This window comes from Malaclemys terrapin, chromosome 4, assembly GCF_027887155.1.
Source record: "Malaclemys terrapin pileata isolate rMalTer1 chromosome 4, rMalTer1.hap1, whole genome shotgun sequence".
Lineage (NCBI taxonomy): Eukaryota > Metazoa > Chordata > Testudines > Emydidae > Malaclemys > Malaclemys terrapin.
In genome coordinates, this window is record NC_071508.1 from 129844072 (window position 1) to 129859911 (window position 15840).

The following is a 15840-nucleotide window of genomic DNA, read 5'->3' on the forward strand; positions in this document are numbered from 1 at the left end:
GTGCTCACTTTATATTTATTTTTGATTACAAATATTTGCACTGTAAAAAACAAAAGAAATAGTATTTTCAATTCACCTAATATAAGTACAGTAGTGCAATCTCTTTATCATGAAAGTTGAACTTAAAATGTCAAATTATGTACAAAAAAATAACTGTATTCAAAAATAAAACAATATAAAACTTTAGAGCCTACACGTCCACTCAGTCCTACTTCAGCCAATCGCTCAGACAAATAAGTTCGGTTACATTTGTAGAAGATAATGCTGCCCACTTCTTGTTTACAATGTCACCTGAAAGAAAGAACAGGCATTTGCATGGCACTGTTGTAACTGGTGTCGCAAGATATTTACATGCCAGATGTGCTAAAGATTCATATGTCCCTTCATGCTTCAACCACCATTCCAGAGGATATGCATCCATGCTGATGATGGGTTCTGCTCGATAACGATCCAAAGCAGAGTGGACCAATGCATGTTCATTTTCATCATCTGAGTCAGATGCCACCAGCAGAAGGTTGATATTCTTTTTTGGTTGTTCGGGTTCTGTAGTTTCCGCATCCGAGTGTTGCTCTTTTAAGACTTCTGAAAGCATGCTCCACACCTCATCCCTCTCAGATTTTGGACAGCACTACAGATTCTTAAACCTTGGATCAAGTGCTGTAGCTATTTTTAGAAATCTCACGTTGGTACCTTCTTTGCATTTTGTCAAATCTGCAGTGACAGTGTTCGTAAATCAAACGACATGTGCTGGGTGATCATCAGAGACTGCTAAAACATGAAATATATGGCAGAATGTGGGTAAAACAGAGCAGGGGACATACAATTCTCCCCCAAGGAGTTCAGTCACAAATTTAATTAACGCATTATTTTTTTAACCAACATCATCAGCATGGAAGCATGTCCTCCGGAATGGTGGCTAAAGCATGAAGGGGCATACAAAAGTTTAGCATATCTGGCACGTAAATACCTTGCAACACTGGCCACAAAAGTGCCATGTGAACACCTGTTCTCACTTTCAGGTGACATTGTATATAAGAAGCAGACAGCAGTATCTCCTGTAAACTTGTTTGTCTAGCAATTGGCTGAACAAGAAGTAGGACTGAGTGGACTTTGTAGGTTTTACATTGATTTGTTTTTGTGTGCAGTTATGTAACAAAAAAATAAAAATCTACATTTGTAAGTTACACTTTCACGATAGAGACAGAGTACTTGTATGAGGTGAATTGAAAAATACAATTTCTTTTGTTTTTCATTTTTACAGTGCAAATATTTGTAATAAAAATAGTATAAAGTGAGCACTTTACACTTTGTATTATGTGTTGTAATAGAAATCAATATATTTGAAAATGTAGAAAAACATCCAAAAGTATTTAATACATTTCAATTGGTATTCTATTGTTTAACAGTGCGATTAATTTTTTAATCGCAGTTAATTTTTTTGAGTTAATCATGTGAGTTAACTGCGATTAATCGACAGCCCTAATATAAATATAAACATGTCAAAAGTTGTGTTCGTCCATAAGGACTATCAGCATCTGAAATAAACTTGTTACTAGCTTTATAAGCTACAAAGGGTTTAGAGACATTGCACACTACGTAAGTAGGGTTAATATGCACAATATTCTTAAAACTTTATGAAAACATATAAAAAAAGCCAAACAAAGTAGCATCGTTTAAAAAGGGGTAGAGGGAGGGAAGAGATCCTCCTACACAAGACCCCATGAAAATATATGGGGTTTGTCGTTTCCCACTTTTAAAAAAAAAAAAGAAAGTGATACACGTGTGGAGAGAATGCCACAACCATCACACACAAATCTTGATCATTTGCAGGGTTGAACTAGGATAGAGAAACCCATAAAAAGGGAGGATATAGCATTATACCCTGGATATCTTCCATGAGGAGGTTCAAATAGGAGGTCTTGATTGTAGCCGGGTTCCTCCTCATGAAAAGACGAATAGTAATGATCTTTAAGTTGGCTCCTTACCTGCTTCATTTTTTCAAGTTTGTCATCATCTTCAAGGAAGAAGGTGAGATACATGTAAGAGACATCAACCTCACAGTTACCCCCATACTTCCTGTGTTCTTCAATAGTATCTTTACCTCCAGAGAAGGCATGCTTGTTGATCTAGAACAACATAATTATTTGATGGTATAACTTCTGTCAAATGGGGATTACACTATAAACAGTTGATATGGAAGGGCCATAAGCACTTTTATCAACATTACATACATACAAAAAAAAAAAAAAAAATCTACCTCAAAGACTAGTTGAGCTGCAAGCAGGAGCAGATTTGTGCAGAGCCTTAAAGGCGAGGGAAGTAGCCTGATTCTGATGCAGAAGGTAATGGGAGGACATGACTAGGGGAGTGACAAGCTGTGAGCAGCAGGACAAGATGATGATACACACAATCAACCCATAAACTGGTCCCTTAGGTCTAATTAAGTCGCATCAAGAATTTACCCAGATTTTCATTAAGAACACCTAGTCCTTTCTGCGGCAGTTGTCACTATTTGTAAGGAAGGCTATGTATTATTATTATTATTATTGCACAAAACTATCTTCATACAAACAAAAGCAACACTGTTAGGTATATCCTATATTCACCTCACTGAGAAATTAACTTTGAAGGAGAATGGAGTGGAGCGGACAGATTTTAGGGAGGTTAGAGAGAGAATAAAACTGGTAGGATTTAGCAAGTATCAAGAGCGACAAGAGACGGAGAAGACAGGAGCTGAAGATAACAATGGCCAAGGCTGGAAAGAGATAGTGTCCAGCACCTTCATTTTTGCTATTTGCCCTTTTTCATTTTCTTCTGTTTACAGACAAAATCCTGTTTGGGATTTACTGTATTTGCTATAACTCGGAATTCTTAGTCATTATTTGAATCTTGCTAAGAGCTGGATCTTAAATGATATCTTGGGGCAATGAGTTTCATGGGCTAATTATTCATTGTCTGAAAATGTAAACATTTTTTTAAAATCAATTTTGAATTTGCCACCTTCCAATTTCATCGACCGTCCCCTTGTTCTTGTGTATGAGACAGCCTGAACAGCAGCTCACAATGTGCCTTTTCTAGAACACTCATTATTTTATATACTTTATCAAGTCTCCACTCCTCTGCACCTCCACAGTAAGGCAAACAATTCCAGTCTTTTGACTCTTCAAATGAGAATTTTCTCATGCTCTGAATCGTTCATGTTTCCAATCTCTGAATCTCATCTAATTGTGCAATATACTTGCTGAGAAGGGATGACTAGTACTGAAAGCAGAATTCCAGCTGAGGGCATACCATTGTTACATATACTGATATAGTGTATATAATTCTTGCCCTCATTCCTTAAGCGTGCAAACATCGTTTGTTTTTTTGACTGCTTCTGCACATTGAGCATAGGGTTTCATTGAGCTGTCCACAATGATGGTCTTTTTCCTGAGCTGATGAAGTTAATTTAAAATCCAGTTAGAGGTACAAGTAGTTGAGATTATTATGCTTTATATGCATCAGCAATGAATTTCATGTACCACAGTGTTGCCCATTCACCCAGCTTGGTTAGGTCCCTCTCAAGCTTCTCAGTCTTCCAGTCTTGACTAACCTAATTAGCTTGTTCCATCTGCAAGTTTTACCACCTCACTGCTAATACCCTTTTCCAGATCATTAATAAAGTTATTAAAAATCAGTTCTAGTACAGAATCTTGTGGTATCCTGCTGTTAATATTTTGCCATGATGGAAATTTGCCATTTGCCTACTCTGTTTTGTCTCTTAGCCAGTTTTTGATCAACAGACAGTACTTTGCCTTTCTCTCCATGACTTCTTAATTGCCTCTTGGAATGGACTTTTTCAAAGGCCTTTGAAAGTTTAAATGAATATTAATTAGTTTTCCTTTATACAAAATTTTACTGACATGTTTAAAAAATTCTATTCTAAGCCATAATTTTCTTTTGTAGAAGAAATGCCTATCATATTGTAATCTGGTGTTTATAATTCTACCTTTAATTATTGTTTCAACCAGTTTACTGGGTGCAGAAATAGGATTTATTGGCTTACAATACCTTGGATTGCCCCTAGAGTATATTTGATATCCTCCAAGAGACTGGAGGTAAACTACCAATATTGTATTTAAATGAATATCACTATTTTAAAGCCAGGGATTAGTTTTTTTCCTCCCCCAATAAAATAGAAGAGTTAATCTACCTACTTAAAACAAAACTCTGCATAATTGTGGAATTCTTCAAACACAAATGCAAGAGGACACAATGCTGAAGTCGTAATTATAATTCTTAAACAAATACTGCTTCCTCAAGACACACCTAGCAGTTCATATGCAGGACACTAATTGTTCACAGAAAAAAAACCATGCCAAAGATCTTAGCTGCTACATTCTGTGACAGTTTGTCAAACATATTAGGAATGCTGCCTAACCAGCTAGAAGCTACAACAAATCTTTCCCCTGCTTTGACCTACAGTGACCTCCACCAATCAATACATGGGCTGAACACGCCTTTTCTGAACACTTAACTTTCTATGTACAAGGAGGTTTACCTACTTGTAGATACTCAACCCCTAAATCAAGGGTATCGTATGCCTAAAAGTCAGGGTTCCTCTTGTCTAACTTTGTAACTTTTTCAGAATATTCTAAAGATGACTCATTCTTATTGCAAATTCCACAGAGCACTATGTCACATGCAACAAACCTAGTCTAATTTAGTCTAGTAATTATGAATGCCTGATTTTCTTTAGGATTAAGAGTAGTTATGGGGATGTACTGGAGAGGAGATAGATACTCTTTTTAAAACCAAAGAGAAGGTTAATGTAATATTTCTGTTCGCAGACTAATTAGCTGGAGAAGTGCATGGTAGCAGCAGATCCACTGAGCCGCAGTGAAAGCTTCGCCTGCCTAGCAACTGTCACTGTGTAACACGGTGGTATTTGGTGCCATGGAGTAGTCAACAGAGAACAAGAGCTCTTCGTTTGATTTACATCACAGGTTGCCAGTCTTTAAAATTACAGAAACCTGCTGTGTATTTGTAGAGACAGGACACTGACAGACTTATTGTCATGGCAAAGCTCTGCAGACACCAGGTGAACAAACAGGATGTTTAGTACATTAAATATTATTCTGGTAGTATAGCTGACAGGGCAAAATATCAGACTAGGTTAGTTATGTTTGTCTCACTTGGTCGATCTCCAAAGGTACATTAGAATAAATTACAAAAGGAAAAAGGATGTGGATATGTTTAAAAAAATGGTCAACAAAACAAAACAAAAAAGGAGGGCTTATTGTAACACTCAAGCAAATTACTCCACTGAATATAGTACTGTATATATTTTCATATTGTGTAGGTTCTTACCTTTGTCTTGATCTGCTTGGGTGTGTCAGTGAGGAAGATGGAGGAGTTGGGGTCACTAGCACTCATTTTTGTCTGTGCTCCTTGCAGCGCTGGGAAGAAGATCGAATGCAATAAGGCTGGTTTAAGATATCCAATCCTCGGAGCTACATCCCTTGTCATTCTAAAATAAGGATCCTAGAACAACCACCAATAAAAGCCTTGAATAAAATTGAATATACATAGTTCAGAACTGTTTGATTACAACTCATCTGGTTCAGGTTCCAACCAGTGACAAAATGTCTCATAGCCCATTTCCAATCCCCTTTGAAAAATCCCTTCTGATATCTCCAGTTTCTTTTTAGAGCCCATCCTTTCATAACAAACTGTGCAGTTTATTTAAGAAGAAACTGTGTACTTGGCACTTATGAAAATGAAGTTTGACTGCCCAGGAGACAGAAGTCTGCCATTTATCAACAGGACTCTTAAATTCTGGGCAAGAGCAGTGTAAGCTTCTTATCAAAAGTACCCTGGCAACATACACAGCTTGTAAATTAGAGAAACCTCCTCCAGGATGGAGTAGGTAGTGCTGCCTTCATGCCTGTTAGTTTCTTGATCTCTAACAAGACTTTCAACAAGGGAACCAATAGCAGTGGTTTTACAATGTGGATGTGTGACACAGGGCCAGAAAGGCTTGCACAACTAGCAGGCTAATTGACCCAGATTCAAACTTTAGAGACATATTAGGAAATAATGTTTGTATTTTTTGTGTGTTTACATATATATTGTTAGAAGTTGACAATGTAAAGAAATGGTTCCTGTCTTTCGCTGTATTCTGTTGATTTGGAGAGCAAAAGGAGACAAATAAGCTGTGAATGTAGTAATATCATCGTACTTATTTCTCTTTGAAGTTTGTAGTAAACTACCTGTAAATGGCTGAAGATGGGTAATTACCTTATATTAATCTATGTAGTTAATTACTGGTGGTGCTTAGGCAATAGGCGGTTACTTAAAAGACACCATTCTTCACCCAAGGAACACCTGCTGTCAAGGGATCTACAAAAACTCTTGGGCCCTGACCGTTTCATCTCAGATCTGCTTAAGCTTCATCAGGGGAAGTTTGAGTCACAAGACTGAGGTCTCCAGTTCCATTCTAGATCACTCTGATATTGGACATTGGACTATAACCTGATGAACTGATTCTGGAAAGGACTCTTTGCAACTCTAAAGCTCACGATCTACACTAGAAACTGACCTAAGAATTCATACCTGTATATGTAATGCTCTTTTAACCAATACTCTCTCTTTTCTTTTTAAATAAATCTTAGTTTAGTTAATAAAATTGTCTGTAAGCGTGTATTTGGGTAAGATCTGAAATATTCATTAACCTGGTGGGTAATGTGTCTCATTCTTTGGATTAGTAAAACTTTTTATATGATGCCACAAGATTTTCAGTAATCCTCCTCATATTTGACTTGGCTGTCTGGGTGGGAGTTTCAGGCTGGGTTGCTTTACAGGAACTGTGTTTTTGTATTGTAGAAGCTGTTTTGTTGCTGGTTTGGTGAATCTAAGTATAGAATAACCACCAGTTTTGGGGACTGTCTGCCCTATACTTTGCAGTTTGCCCTAATTGAGCAATCACAGTGTGGCCCCCTGGGGCCCCGGTCACAGGATGTAAATGCAATAGCTTGGTGCATGTAATCATCTTCTAGCAGCTGTCTCCAATGACTATGGGCTTGTCTACATGGCACAGCCATGTGCACCAAAGGGGTGTTTTTTCTGGAATGCATGAATGCTGTGCACTAACTGGACCGAGTTGACCCAGCGCGCACAACACTATGTTTGTGCGCACTAGGGAGCTTTTAGTGCATGCAAGTAGGGTGAACACAGGCCAGTTCATGCTCAGTACATTAGTGCATTTTAGAAATCAGACCCTTCTAGTACACATTGTCGTGTCATGTAGACAAGCCCTACGAGAGCCTTATGGCTAAGTGGCTCAGGGAAGCCTATGCTTTTGGTGCTGAAGGCATGGGCAGAGACAACCATGATGCCTGTACATGTATATCACTTCTGGGGGAATTCTGCACCAAATTTTTTTAAATTCTGCACACAATATTTTAAAATTCTGCATATTTTATTTGTCAAAATAACACAATATAATCATGCCAGTTTCAATTATTTTGGTAATTTATTTAAACTAAACTACAATGGATGGAGAACGGGAATGGGGAGCATTGGAGGATATCCCGAAACCTCTTTTGTCTAATGGTAATGTAGCTAGGTTTGACTCTTTATTTCTAGTTATTAGTCAACAAATATATGCACTCAGTATTACATCATAGGCAACTGAGGAGCAAGTGAGTGCTGGGGTATCAAACTCACAATTTATATTGGCTACTAACCATCTCCAGAAAGGTCAGGAGTAAACAGTTCATAGAGCATATTTTGATTGGAACATTTTTCAGTCCAAAAATTTAGACCAGTTCTAAATTTAGACTATAAGCATTTATAAGGTCATTCTGTCCTTTAGCCCACTCTGGCAATGTAAAGGAGCCTTAAAACTTTTACGCAGTCTGCTACATTCTGCTCTGCCTGAGGGGACTGAGCCTGTCCCATGCCTACCTCCTCAGAAACATCCTGAAGCCTTGCCACCCACGCCGGGCATGCTGTAATAGCAAGCAAGAGGGACAGAGCCTCTCTTGTTCCCCCGCATATACCCCCTCTCCCCCCTCCCGGCGTGATTGACATCTCCCCATGCACGCATACCAGCCCAGCCCCAGGGGTGATTTACATCTCCGCTGGCTGCCCCGGGCACCCGAACTGACATGCCCATGCTGCTGGGGAGGAGCAGTTGGGGGGGCATGATCATTCTTGTGGATTCCCTTTGCTTCCCCATCAGAAGGCATTTTTCTGCAGGGAAGCAAAGAAATCTGCAGGGGGACATGAATTCTGCACATGTGCAGTGCTGTGGAATTCCCACCCATGAGTAATATATAGTGTGGTCTAGTGGAAAGACCACCAGACTACAACTCAGGAGACATAAGTTCTATTCCAGGCTCTGCCACTGACATGCTAGGTGATCTTGGGGAAGTCACTTCTCTTTCCTGTAGCTCAGTTTTCCCATCTGTAAAACAGGGATAATGATACTGACTTTGTAGTGCTTTGAGATCTGTAAGAGCCACATGTGGCCATTGTACATTCATGTACACTTGCACACTAGGGACTAGTCTGATATCATGACAGGTTCAAGACTTAATGGGAATCAGTATGAAATTAGTAAAGTCCCTACTGGGCTGAGACAGCCTGTATTATTCCTATCAGGACACAGTATAAGACCTAACAATATCCTCAGGCTTCTGCCTGAGGAGATTGCCTGTGAGAAGGATGTTTTCTATTTTTTTAGTCACTTAACAAAAGTCTGATGGGTGCATTTTAAAAATCCCAAAATAAAATACAATAATTTCTAACCTGATCAATGGCACATGGGATAAGACACTGAATGTCCTTCTTGTCCTTGAAGATTTGTGGAAATGATGAGCTAAAGGATGGAGCAGCTTGGATAGCAGGAAAACTGATCTTTCCTAGAAAAGAACACATTTTAGAACATTTTTATTTCCCCCTTTCCAGTTCAATTACATCCAACACACGCATCTTTAACACTACAGTAAGATAATTAAGAACTGTATTATAGAGATGTATTTAGTCTATCACCACATAGAAAAGTGAATTATTTGGTTCAGCAAGATGAGAACAGCTGTCTTTCTAAAAGGTATGTTTTAATCCACCTTCTGTGAGCAATTCTGCAGCCTGTGTGAGGATGAGGCGTTAGGCTGGCCCCTTCTGGCTTTGAAATCTGTGAAATCGCCCTGTTCATTCCCTTCTTTCACAGGCCATGGGGAGAACAGAAAGCTCTGCACTGCCATCAATATGCTCATTCTACATTAAGACAGTAACTATCATCGAATCTCATGCTTCAGACTTTTCCAAAGATGCCTTTTGCCCTCTTCAGGAGAGGCACAGGAGATGGGGTGTATGACCTCCTTGCCCATCCCCCATGAGATTCATGGCCCAAATCAAAGAAGGGCAATGGTAGATTTCCCCAAACTGGAAAAGAGTGCTCAATGTCCTCACAAAGCATAAATAACAGTGGCTGTTTGTAACAAACATGTTTTTTTCTATCCAGATCCCAGCCAATATGTGGGAATCGCATCCCAGAATGTAACAACATATTCTGAGAAGCTACAAGAGAGGCCTGACCTAGTAATTCAAGAACAAGGCTGGGAGCCAGGAACTCCTGAGTTCTGATCTCATATTTGAGCCCCAAAGCATTTTGAGCCTTATTGTGAGGGGTGTTAAGGACCTACAACCGTGTCAACAGAAGCTGTGGCTGCTCAGCATCTCTGAAAATAAGGTCTTTAGGATTTTATTTTCCCATCTGAAAAATATTGATAGTATACCTAGAATTTATCCTAAAAAAAAAAAATGCATTTAAGGTAGAAAGTGCAATAGAAGTGTTGTTATTAAGTATTAGTTGTAGCAGTAAATTACACAAAGAATTACTCTCTGCACTGTGGACATTGCATGCACATCAACAACTCCTGTATTTCATACTTCATTGCCATCAAGGCCATAAACAGCAGCCCTTACACTGGGAAAACTTACAGTGATAGCTAAAGGTGTTTTGCCTGAGTAAGGACTCCAGGACTACGTCCTACGTGAGCAGTTCAAAACATTAATATTTGTGCTTCTCCTCTCAGTTTTTCCAATAAGCAGCAGGTGCGAGTCTGTTTACACAATCAAGGTGCCTTTGGTATCACACAAAGTGCAAACAGCAGTCCTTTCCAGTAACTCATATTCATGCTCTTACCAATGCAATCACTGTCTGTAAAGCCAAAGATTCCCTTCACTTGGTTAAATGTAACATGCTTCTGAACCTTTACAACATTCTTGTAGAATCCTGAACTCATCCTGTAAAAAACGGGGGAGGGAGTCAAAGGGAGATAATTTAGTGTCAAAGAGGGTAGACTACATTTCTGTAATAACATCTATACAACATGGGTAGATTGGCAGACCACCTTAGAAGCACTGCTTCCTAGTATTTATTAATACATTTAGAACATAATTTTTAAAAAACCAAGTTTAAATAATTTTGGAAGTTTATATTCTTTTCTTCGCAAGCTTACATACAAGTGGTCAGTAGGGCTGGTCAAAAATGTTCAGCCAAAACTGGTTTTCAATGGAAAATTGGGTTTTTAACAAAATTAAGTGTTTGCTTTCTGTAGAAAATTTTAATTTTTTTGTAAAAACAAAACAAAACAAACAAACCCCAAATGCCTGAAAAATCAATATATTTTGATTTGGAAATACTAGTGAGGTGCCTCATGGGAATTGAGGTTCAGATGCATCCTGTCCTTGTTCTCCTCCCTGGGCTGGGATTCCTGGCAGACTAAAGCTCCTATGATGCACCCTGGCCAGGGACTTCTATGATGCATCTCCTCCCTCTTCAAGAGGAAGACTGTGTTGTATCATGGGAGATCCCAAGTCAGGCTGGCCAATAGGGAAAAGGAGCTTGACGCACCTGAACTACAACTTCCATGAGACACTGCAGCAAGATACCCAGAGAAACCCTTCTTCACGAGAACAGGCTTGGAAGTTCTTTTTGCTACATGAAAAAAAAAAGAAACAAACAAAAAAGAAACAGGAGGAGGTAAGGCTAGTGAAAACCTCCAACACAGTCCTCAAGTCACCAAGCCCTCCCTGAACTATCATAGTTTTTAAATGTCGGTCATTATCATGGTATCTGAACACCTAACTGACACTCTTTCCCTAAGCATACAAGAGTACATTCTTCTTCTCTTCTGGAAGATCTATATATCTTCTGAATAATTTTATATTAATTATATACATTTTATATTACACCTCTACCCCTATATAACTCTGTCCTCGGGAGCCAAAAAAATCTTACCGCGTTATATGTGAAACTGCGTTATATCGAACTTGCTTTGATCTGCTAGAGTGCGCAGCCCTGCCCCCCCGGAGCGCTGCTTTACCGCGTTAGATCCAAATTCGTGTTATATCGGGTCGTGTCATATCGGGGTAGAGGTGTAATTATATTGAATAATCTGAATTAATTTTATTAAAAGTTGGCTTGATTTTCAAGTCTCATTAAGACATAAAACCTCAGGTTTCACTTGAAAATTACATACTTTGTTGTGTATAAGTTTGTGTAAGAAATTCAAATTTGTGCTGTATTTATAAATAATTCTAAGAAGAGAGCCCATATTTTACATGCATAGGCACAAGGAGGCAGAGTTAGGCCATGACTTCGCTAGTGAGCTCACAGCGGCACAGCTGTGCCAATGCAGCTGCACTGCTGTAAAATTACTTGTGTAGCCACTCTCCCGTCGACATAATAAATCCACCTCAATGAGCGGTGGTAGCTACGTTGACGGGAGAAGTTCTCCTGCCGATATAGTGCTGTGCACAATACCACTTATGCTGGCAAAACTTATGTTGCTCGGGGTGTGGTTTTTTCACGTCCCTAAGCAGCATAACTTTTGCCGACGTAAGTGGTAGTATAGATATGGCCTTGATGTTAAACTTTTCAACATTTACTCTAAATTTCTTGAGAGTGTATGATTTTTCCCCTTAAATGTAGTAAGTATACAAGCTTACAAAATGCACTACAAGCAAAATATACCTGTTCTTTGATGATAAAGCTTTATGAATTTTTAATTCACTTTCCCTGGAAAGAAGATTAACGGACACTCAGCTATAACCTTACACCCTTGGGAACATTTCTCAATAGCTGCAGATGCATGAGAATATATAGAAATACTGCAGCTCCAGCAACTGCCACTCAGCAGAGATTGCTGCTATTTCTGTTCAAGGCTAAAATAGGTCTCCAAATATACTCCAATATGTTTGTACAACATGAGTGTGTCTGTACATATGGTATGGGTGGAATTTTCAGATGCAGTTGGTGTTGGTCTAACTCCGCTCCCATTGAAGTCAATGGGAGTACCATTAACACCAATAGGAGCAGAGCTAGGCCAAAGTTGAGTGCTTTGAAAATCCCTCCTTATACATTTTTTTGAAATTGGCAGGCAGGAGGAAATGAACTAATTTATTAGAGATATTTCAAAATCTTGTTAATTAATCTGAGATTGGAGAGTTTGGAACTTCTCAGCTGCTTTGTTCTTCCTCATAACTAGATGCCATTTCTACTGCCATTAAAATGTTAAATCAATATAAAATACCTGAGGTCTTATGACTTGGAGGCTCCCAAACTGGCCTGGATCTCTCCAAGCATTGATCCTATATATGTATTTTTGTTCTTCTGTTTTATAAAAACAAGTTTTAAAATATAAATAAAAAAAAAAAAAAGGCTCTGCAAGCAGCTAAAGTTGCTCCATTATTACAATATATTCCTTTGCCCCTTGTTTCAAAACTTGTTTTATTTCCTGCAAACTCTACATAGAAAAAAGGTTTCGTAATAATACTCTAGTGAGTATTTTTATTCACATGGCTAGTCCCACTGAAGTCAATGGGATCCTTTTCACATGGGTATGAGCTACTCAGGTAAGGAAGATTTGCAGGATGGGTCCCGTACGAGCAAATTATGCACAGTGTTTTCCTCTCCTCTTTAATGAGGTGAGAGCCAACACCATGGGGGACAAAAAAGGGAAGTGCTGGCTCTACAGCATACTCCCTTGTCCCAAGGTCTCCATGGAAGTTCCTTATTCTCACCAGTTTAAGTGAGAGGAGAATCAGGACCATGACTTCTAAAGTTTCAATCTCTTCTATGGGGGTTTCTTCCTTTGAAGCAGGCAACCATGATGGCTGCTTCTTTTCCTTGTGGATTTGTATTAGCAGCTCACCCTTACTGGAAGTTAAAATGTGAACCATTTAAGTTCTATTACAGTCATAGATCAACATGAAAGTAACTTGTTTATCCCAAACAGAAAAAGAACGCAGCCCAAAAAAGCTATGACATGAGACTATAAAGACATCTGAGGTTTTGATAGCATCCTAAACAAATGAAGCTTCAGTCTTGACGTTACCAGGCCTATGTACTCTCAGTTATTTTTATAATATTCTCTTTATTACATACTTATATTAAATATATAAAATATGATGTATATTTTATGTTGTTATAAATACACACATGTTCATACATTGCAAAGAATATATTAGAAACACGGACAATAAGGTATTGTGTTAAGTAGTGCAAAAATTGCCTGGAAGATTTCAGATCTAGATACATAGCAATGTGTTTATATTGCTGGCTGTTGCAAGATCACAGAGATTATTTGAAAGCTTTTGATCATGAGGTTTTACGAATTCTTATAACCTTACCCCAAGTAGTCAAGATCAGAAAAGATAAAGGTTTTATTGATGTCAAAACCACAGGCTATGATGTCCTTTGCATTTTCTATAGCATATTCATAAGCTTTCTCAATTGTCAGATCTTTCCACAGGTATTTCTCATCATCAGTCAACTGTATAACCAAGGGAACGTTAAATACTTCTTGCAGCCACCTAATAGAAATAAAAATATTTTATTTTGTAGCACAAGTTAAAGCAAATGGGTTGCACAGCCAAAATATTTAAATGACTTCAGGCAGTAATAAAGTTAAGGGGCTTGATTCTCCACTGCTTTGTACATATGCTTATCTAAAATGGATGGAAAATTCTACCAAATCAGAGTTCTTCAGTCGCTCGCCTCAGGACTAGTGTTTTACATGCATGTGCCACAGATGTAAATGGTTACCCAGAGGAGTGGAGAATCAGACTCAAGGTTTCTGATGCTATGTTAGTGACCATACTGTACTTTTTGCCTCTTTGATACCTATTTAACAAGAAAAAGAAGAATGGAGAAGAATGTGTATGTGCCATGTGGGAGAGGTAACAGTGGTGAAGGGACAGCAATAGACTTGCTTTAACCAGGCCACTGTAAGAGTTTCATTAACAAGATTTTTGCATTTAATTTTATATGCAGCTGAAGTAACATAGATAGTGGGTATGATGTACAGTTTTTATAGCTCTAAATACTGTTCAATATTTCAGATGAGAACCAAATATTTGTTTAATAATAAACTAGCAACTTAGAGGCAGAAGCTACTTACTTTGTGAAAATAAATGGGATAAGATGACCAACATGCATTGCCTCTGAGGAGGGGCCTCTACCTGTATAAAGGTAAAAGGGCTTCTTATTTTCATATGCATCAAGAATTTGGTTCATATCTCTAGAAAATAAAACAGAGGAAACATGGTGTGACTTATAGAATTTAACCAAAGACGACCAATGTAGGTAAATAAATTAGCTCTACAAGGAACAGCTGGCAAGCTACAGTAAAAATTTTGAACAGAAAAGTGAAAACTTTCGAATGCAAAATGTATTCACAAACCAAATATAGTAACTTTAAAAAGTCTTCATATATAGTACACTTCATAAAAGTTATTTTAAAAAGAGAAGGTATTGGTTGAGCACATTTAAAAGATTTAGTTAAAAAAAAGGCAAAACAGAATTATGTAATAGAAAAATGTAGGCCCTGTATATGCACTGTATGATAACAAATTAAGGCCCCAAATGTCTATTGAGATCAAATGATGGACCCATGTGTCCATGCTGAGTCTCATTGAAGTCAATAGGGACTCTGCATGAGCATGGAGGTCTATGCCAACAGATCCCAATACAGAATTGGGGCCTAAGCGTATGGCCATGTTTGGAAATTATACTGTATTCAACACTTGAAAATGTTCACTCTTGGAATGATAACTTTTCCCCTACCAACAAACAAAACAAAACACAGCACAACAAAAACCCAACTCCTTCCCCACCCCTCTCATTTCCTACAACCATACAAAACTTTCTTTCAAAGTTATGCTGGCGCCCAAGCAGATTTAGTTCTCCAGATAGTTTAGAATACTCCTCCTGAACCCAGTTCTGTTGTTGCTACATATGTGGAACTCTCACTGAAGTCAATGAGAAGCCAGTGCATGGGGAACCGCTGAATCAGACACTTTGATACTGGCAGCTTTTGAACCAAAACCTGCACCCTCCCCCCCCCGATTACTTAACATGGTCTAATTTTAAAAAAATGCACATTTTTGACCTCGCTCACATTTTCCTTAATGACTAAAATGGATGCAAACAGTTTTTGCATAGGTAAGATAATTTAAAAATCAACTCCTATCATGGCCATGAATCATGCTAAAATAAAAATGCAATTTACTTTTTAGAAAGCTTTTAACTTTTTAGTACCTAACTTCAAGAGGACCTATGACACTTCAGAATTTCTAGGATTTCTCCCTAGACTTCACATTTCAAAAGAAACTGTCTTTTGTTAAATCAGTGAGATGAAAGAGTACTCATACTCTTAACAACTGTATTTCCACTTGATATCTTCCATGTTATTCATTTATTCAATCACAAGTCCATACACAGAAAGTGCCTTCTCTCATAATACAAGGCTGAATGAGTAGGAGGATGAAACAGCAAGGGTTCCCCAT

The 15840-nt window shown here is 38.3% G+C and overlaps 1 protein-coding gene across 1 annotated transcript in view; it reads right to left on the minus strand.

The window, feature by feature from the left end:
* WARS1 (tryptophanyl-tRNA synthetase 1) overlaps positions 1–15840 on the minus strand; it is a 41530-nt gene that overhangs the window by 6642 nt on the left and 19048 nt on the right. The window contains exons 5-10 of the mRNA XM_054025765.1: positions 14454–14573; positions 13684–13866; positions 10193–10293; positions 8794–8906; positions 5350–5523; positions 1986–2126 (exon numbers count right to left, since the gene is read on the minus strand). Coding sequence (XP_053881740.1) covers positions 1986–2126; positions 5350–5523; positions 8794–8906; positions 10193–10293; positions 13684–13866; positions 14454–14573 — 832 coding nt within the window. The remainder of the gene's footprint in view (positions 1–1985; positions 2127–5349; positions 5524–8793; positions 8907–10192; positions 10294–13683; positions 13867–14453; positions 14574–15840) is intronic.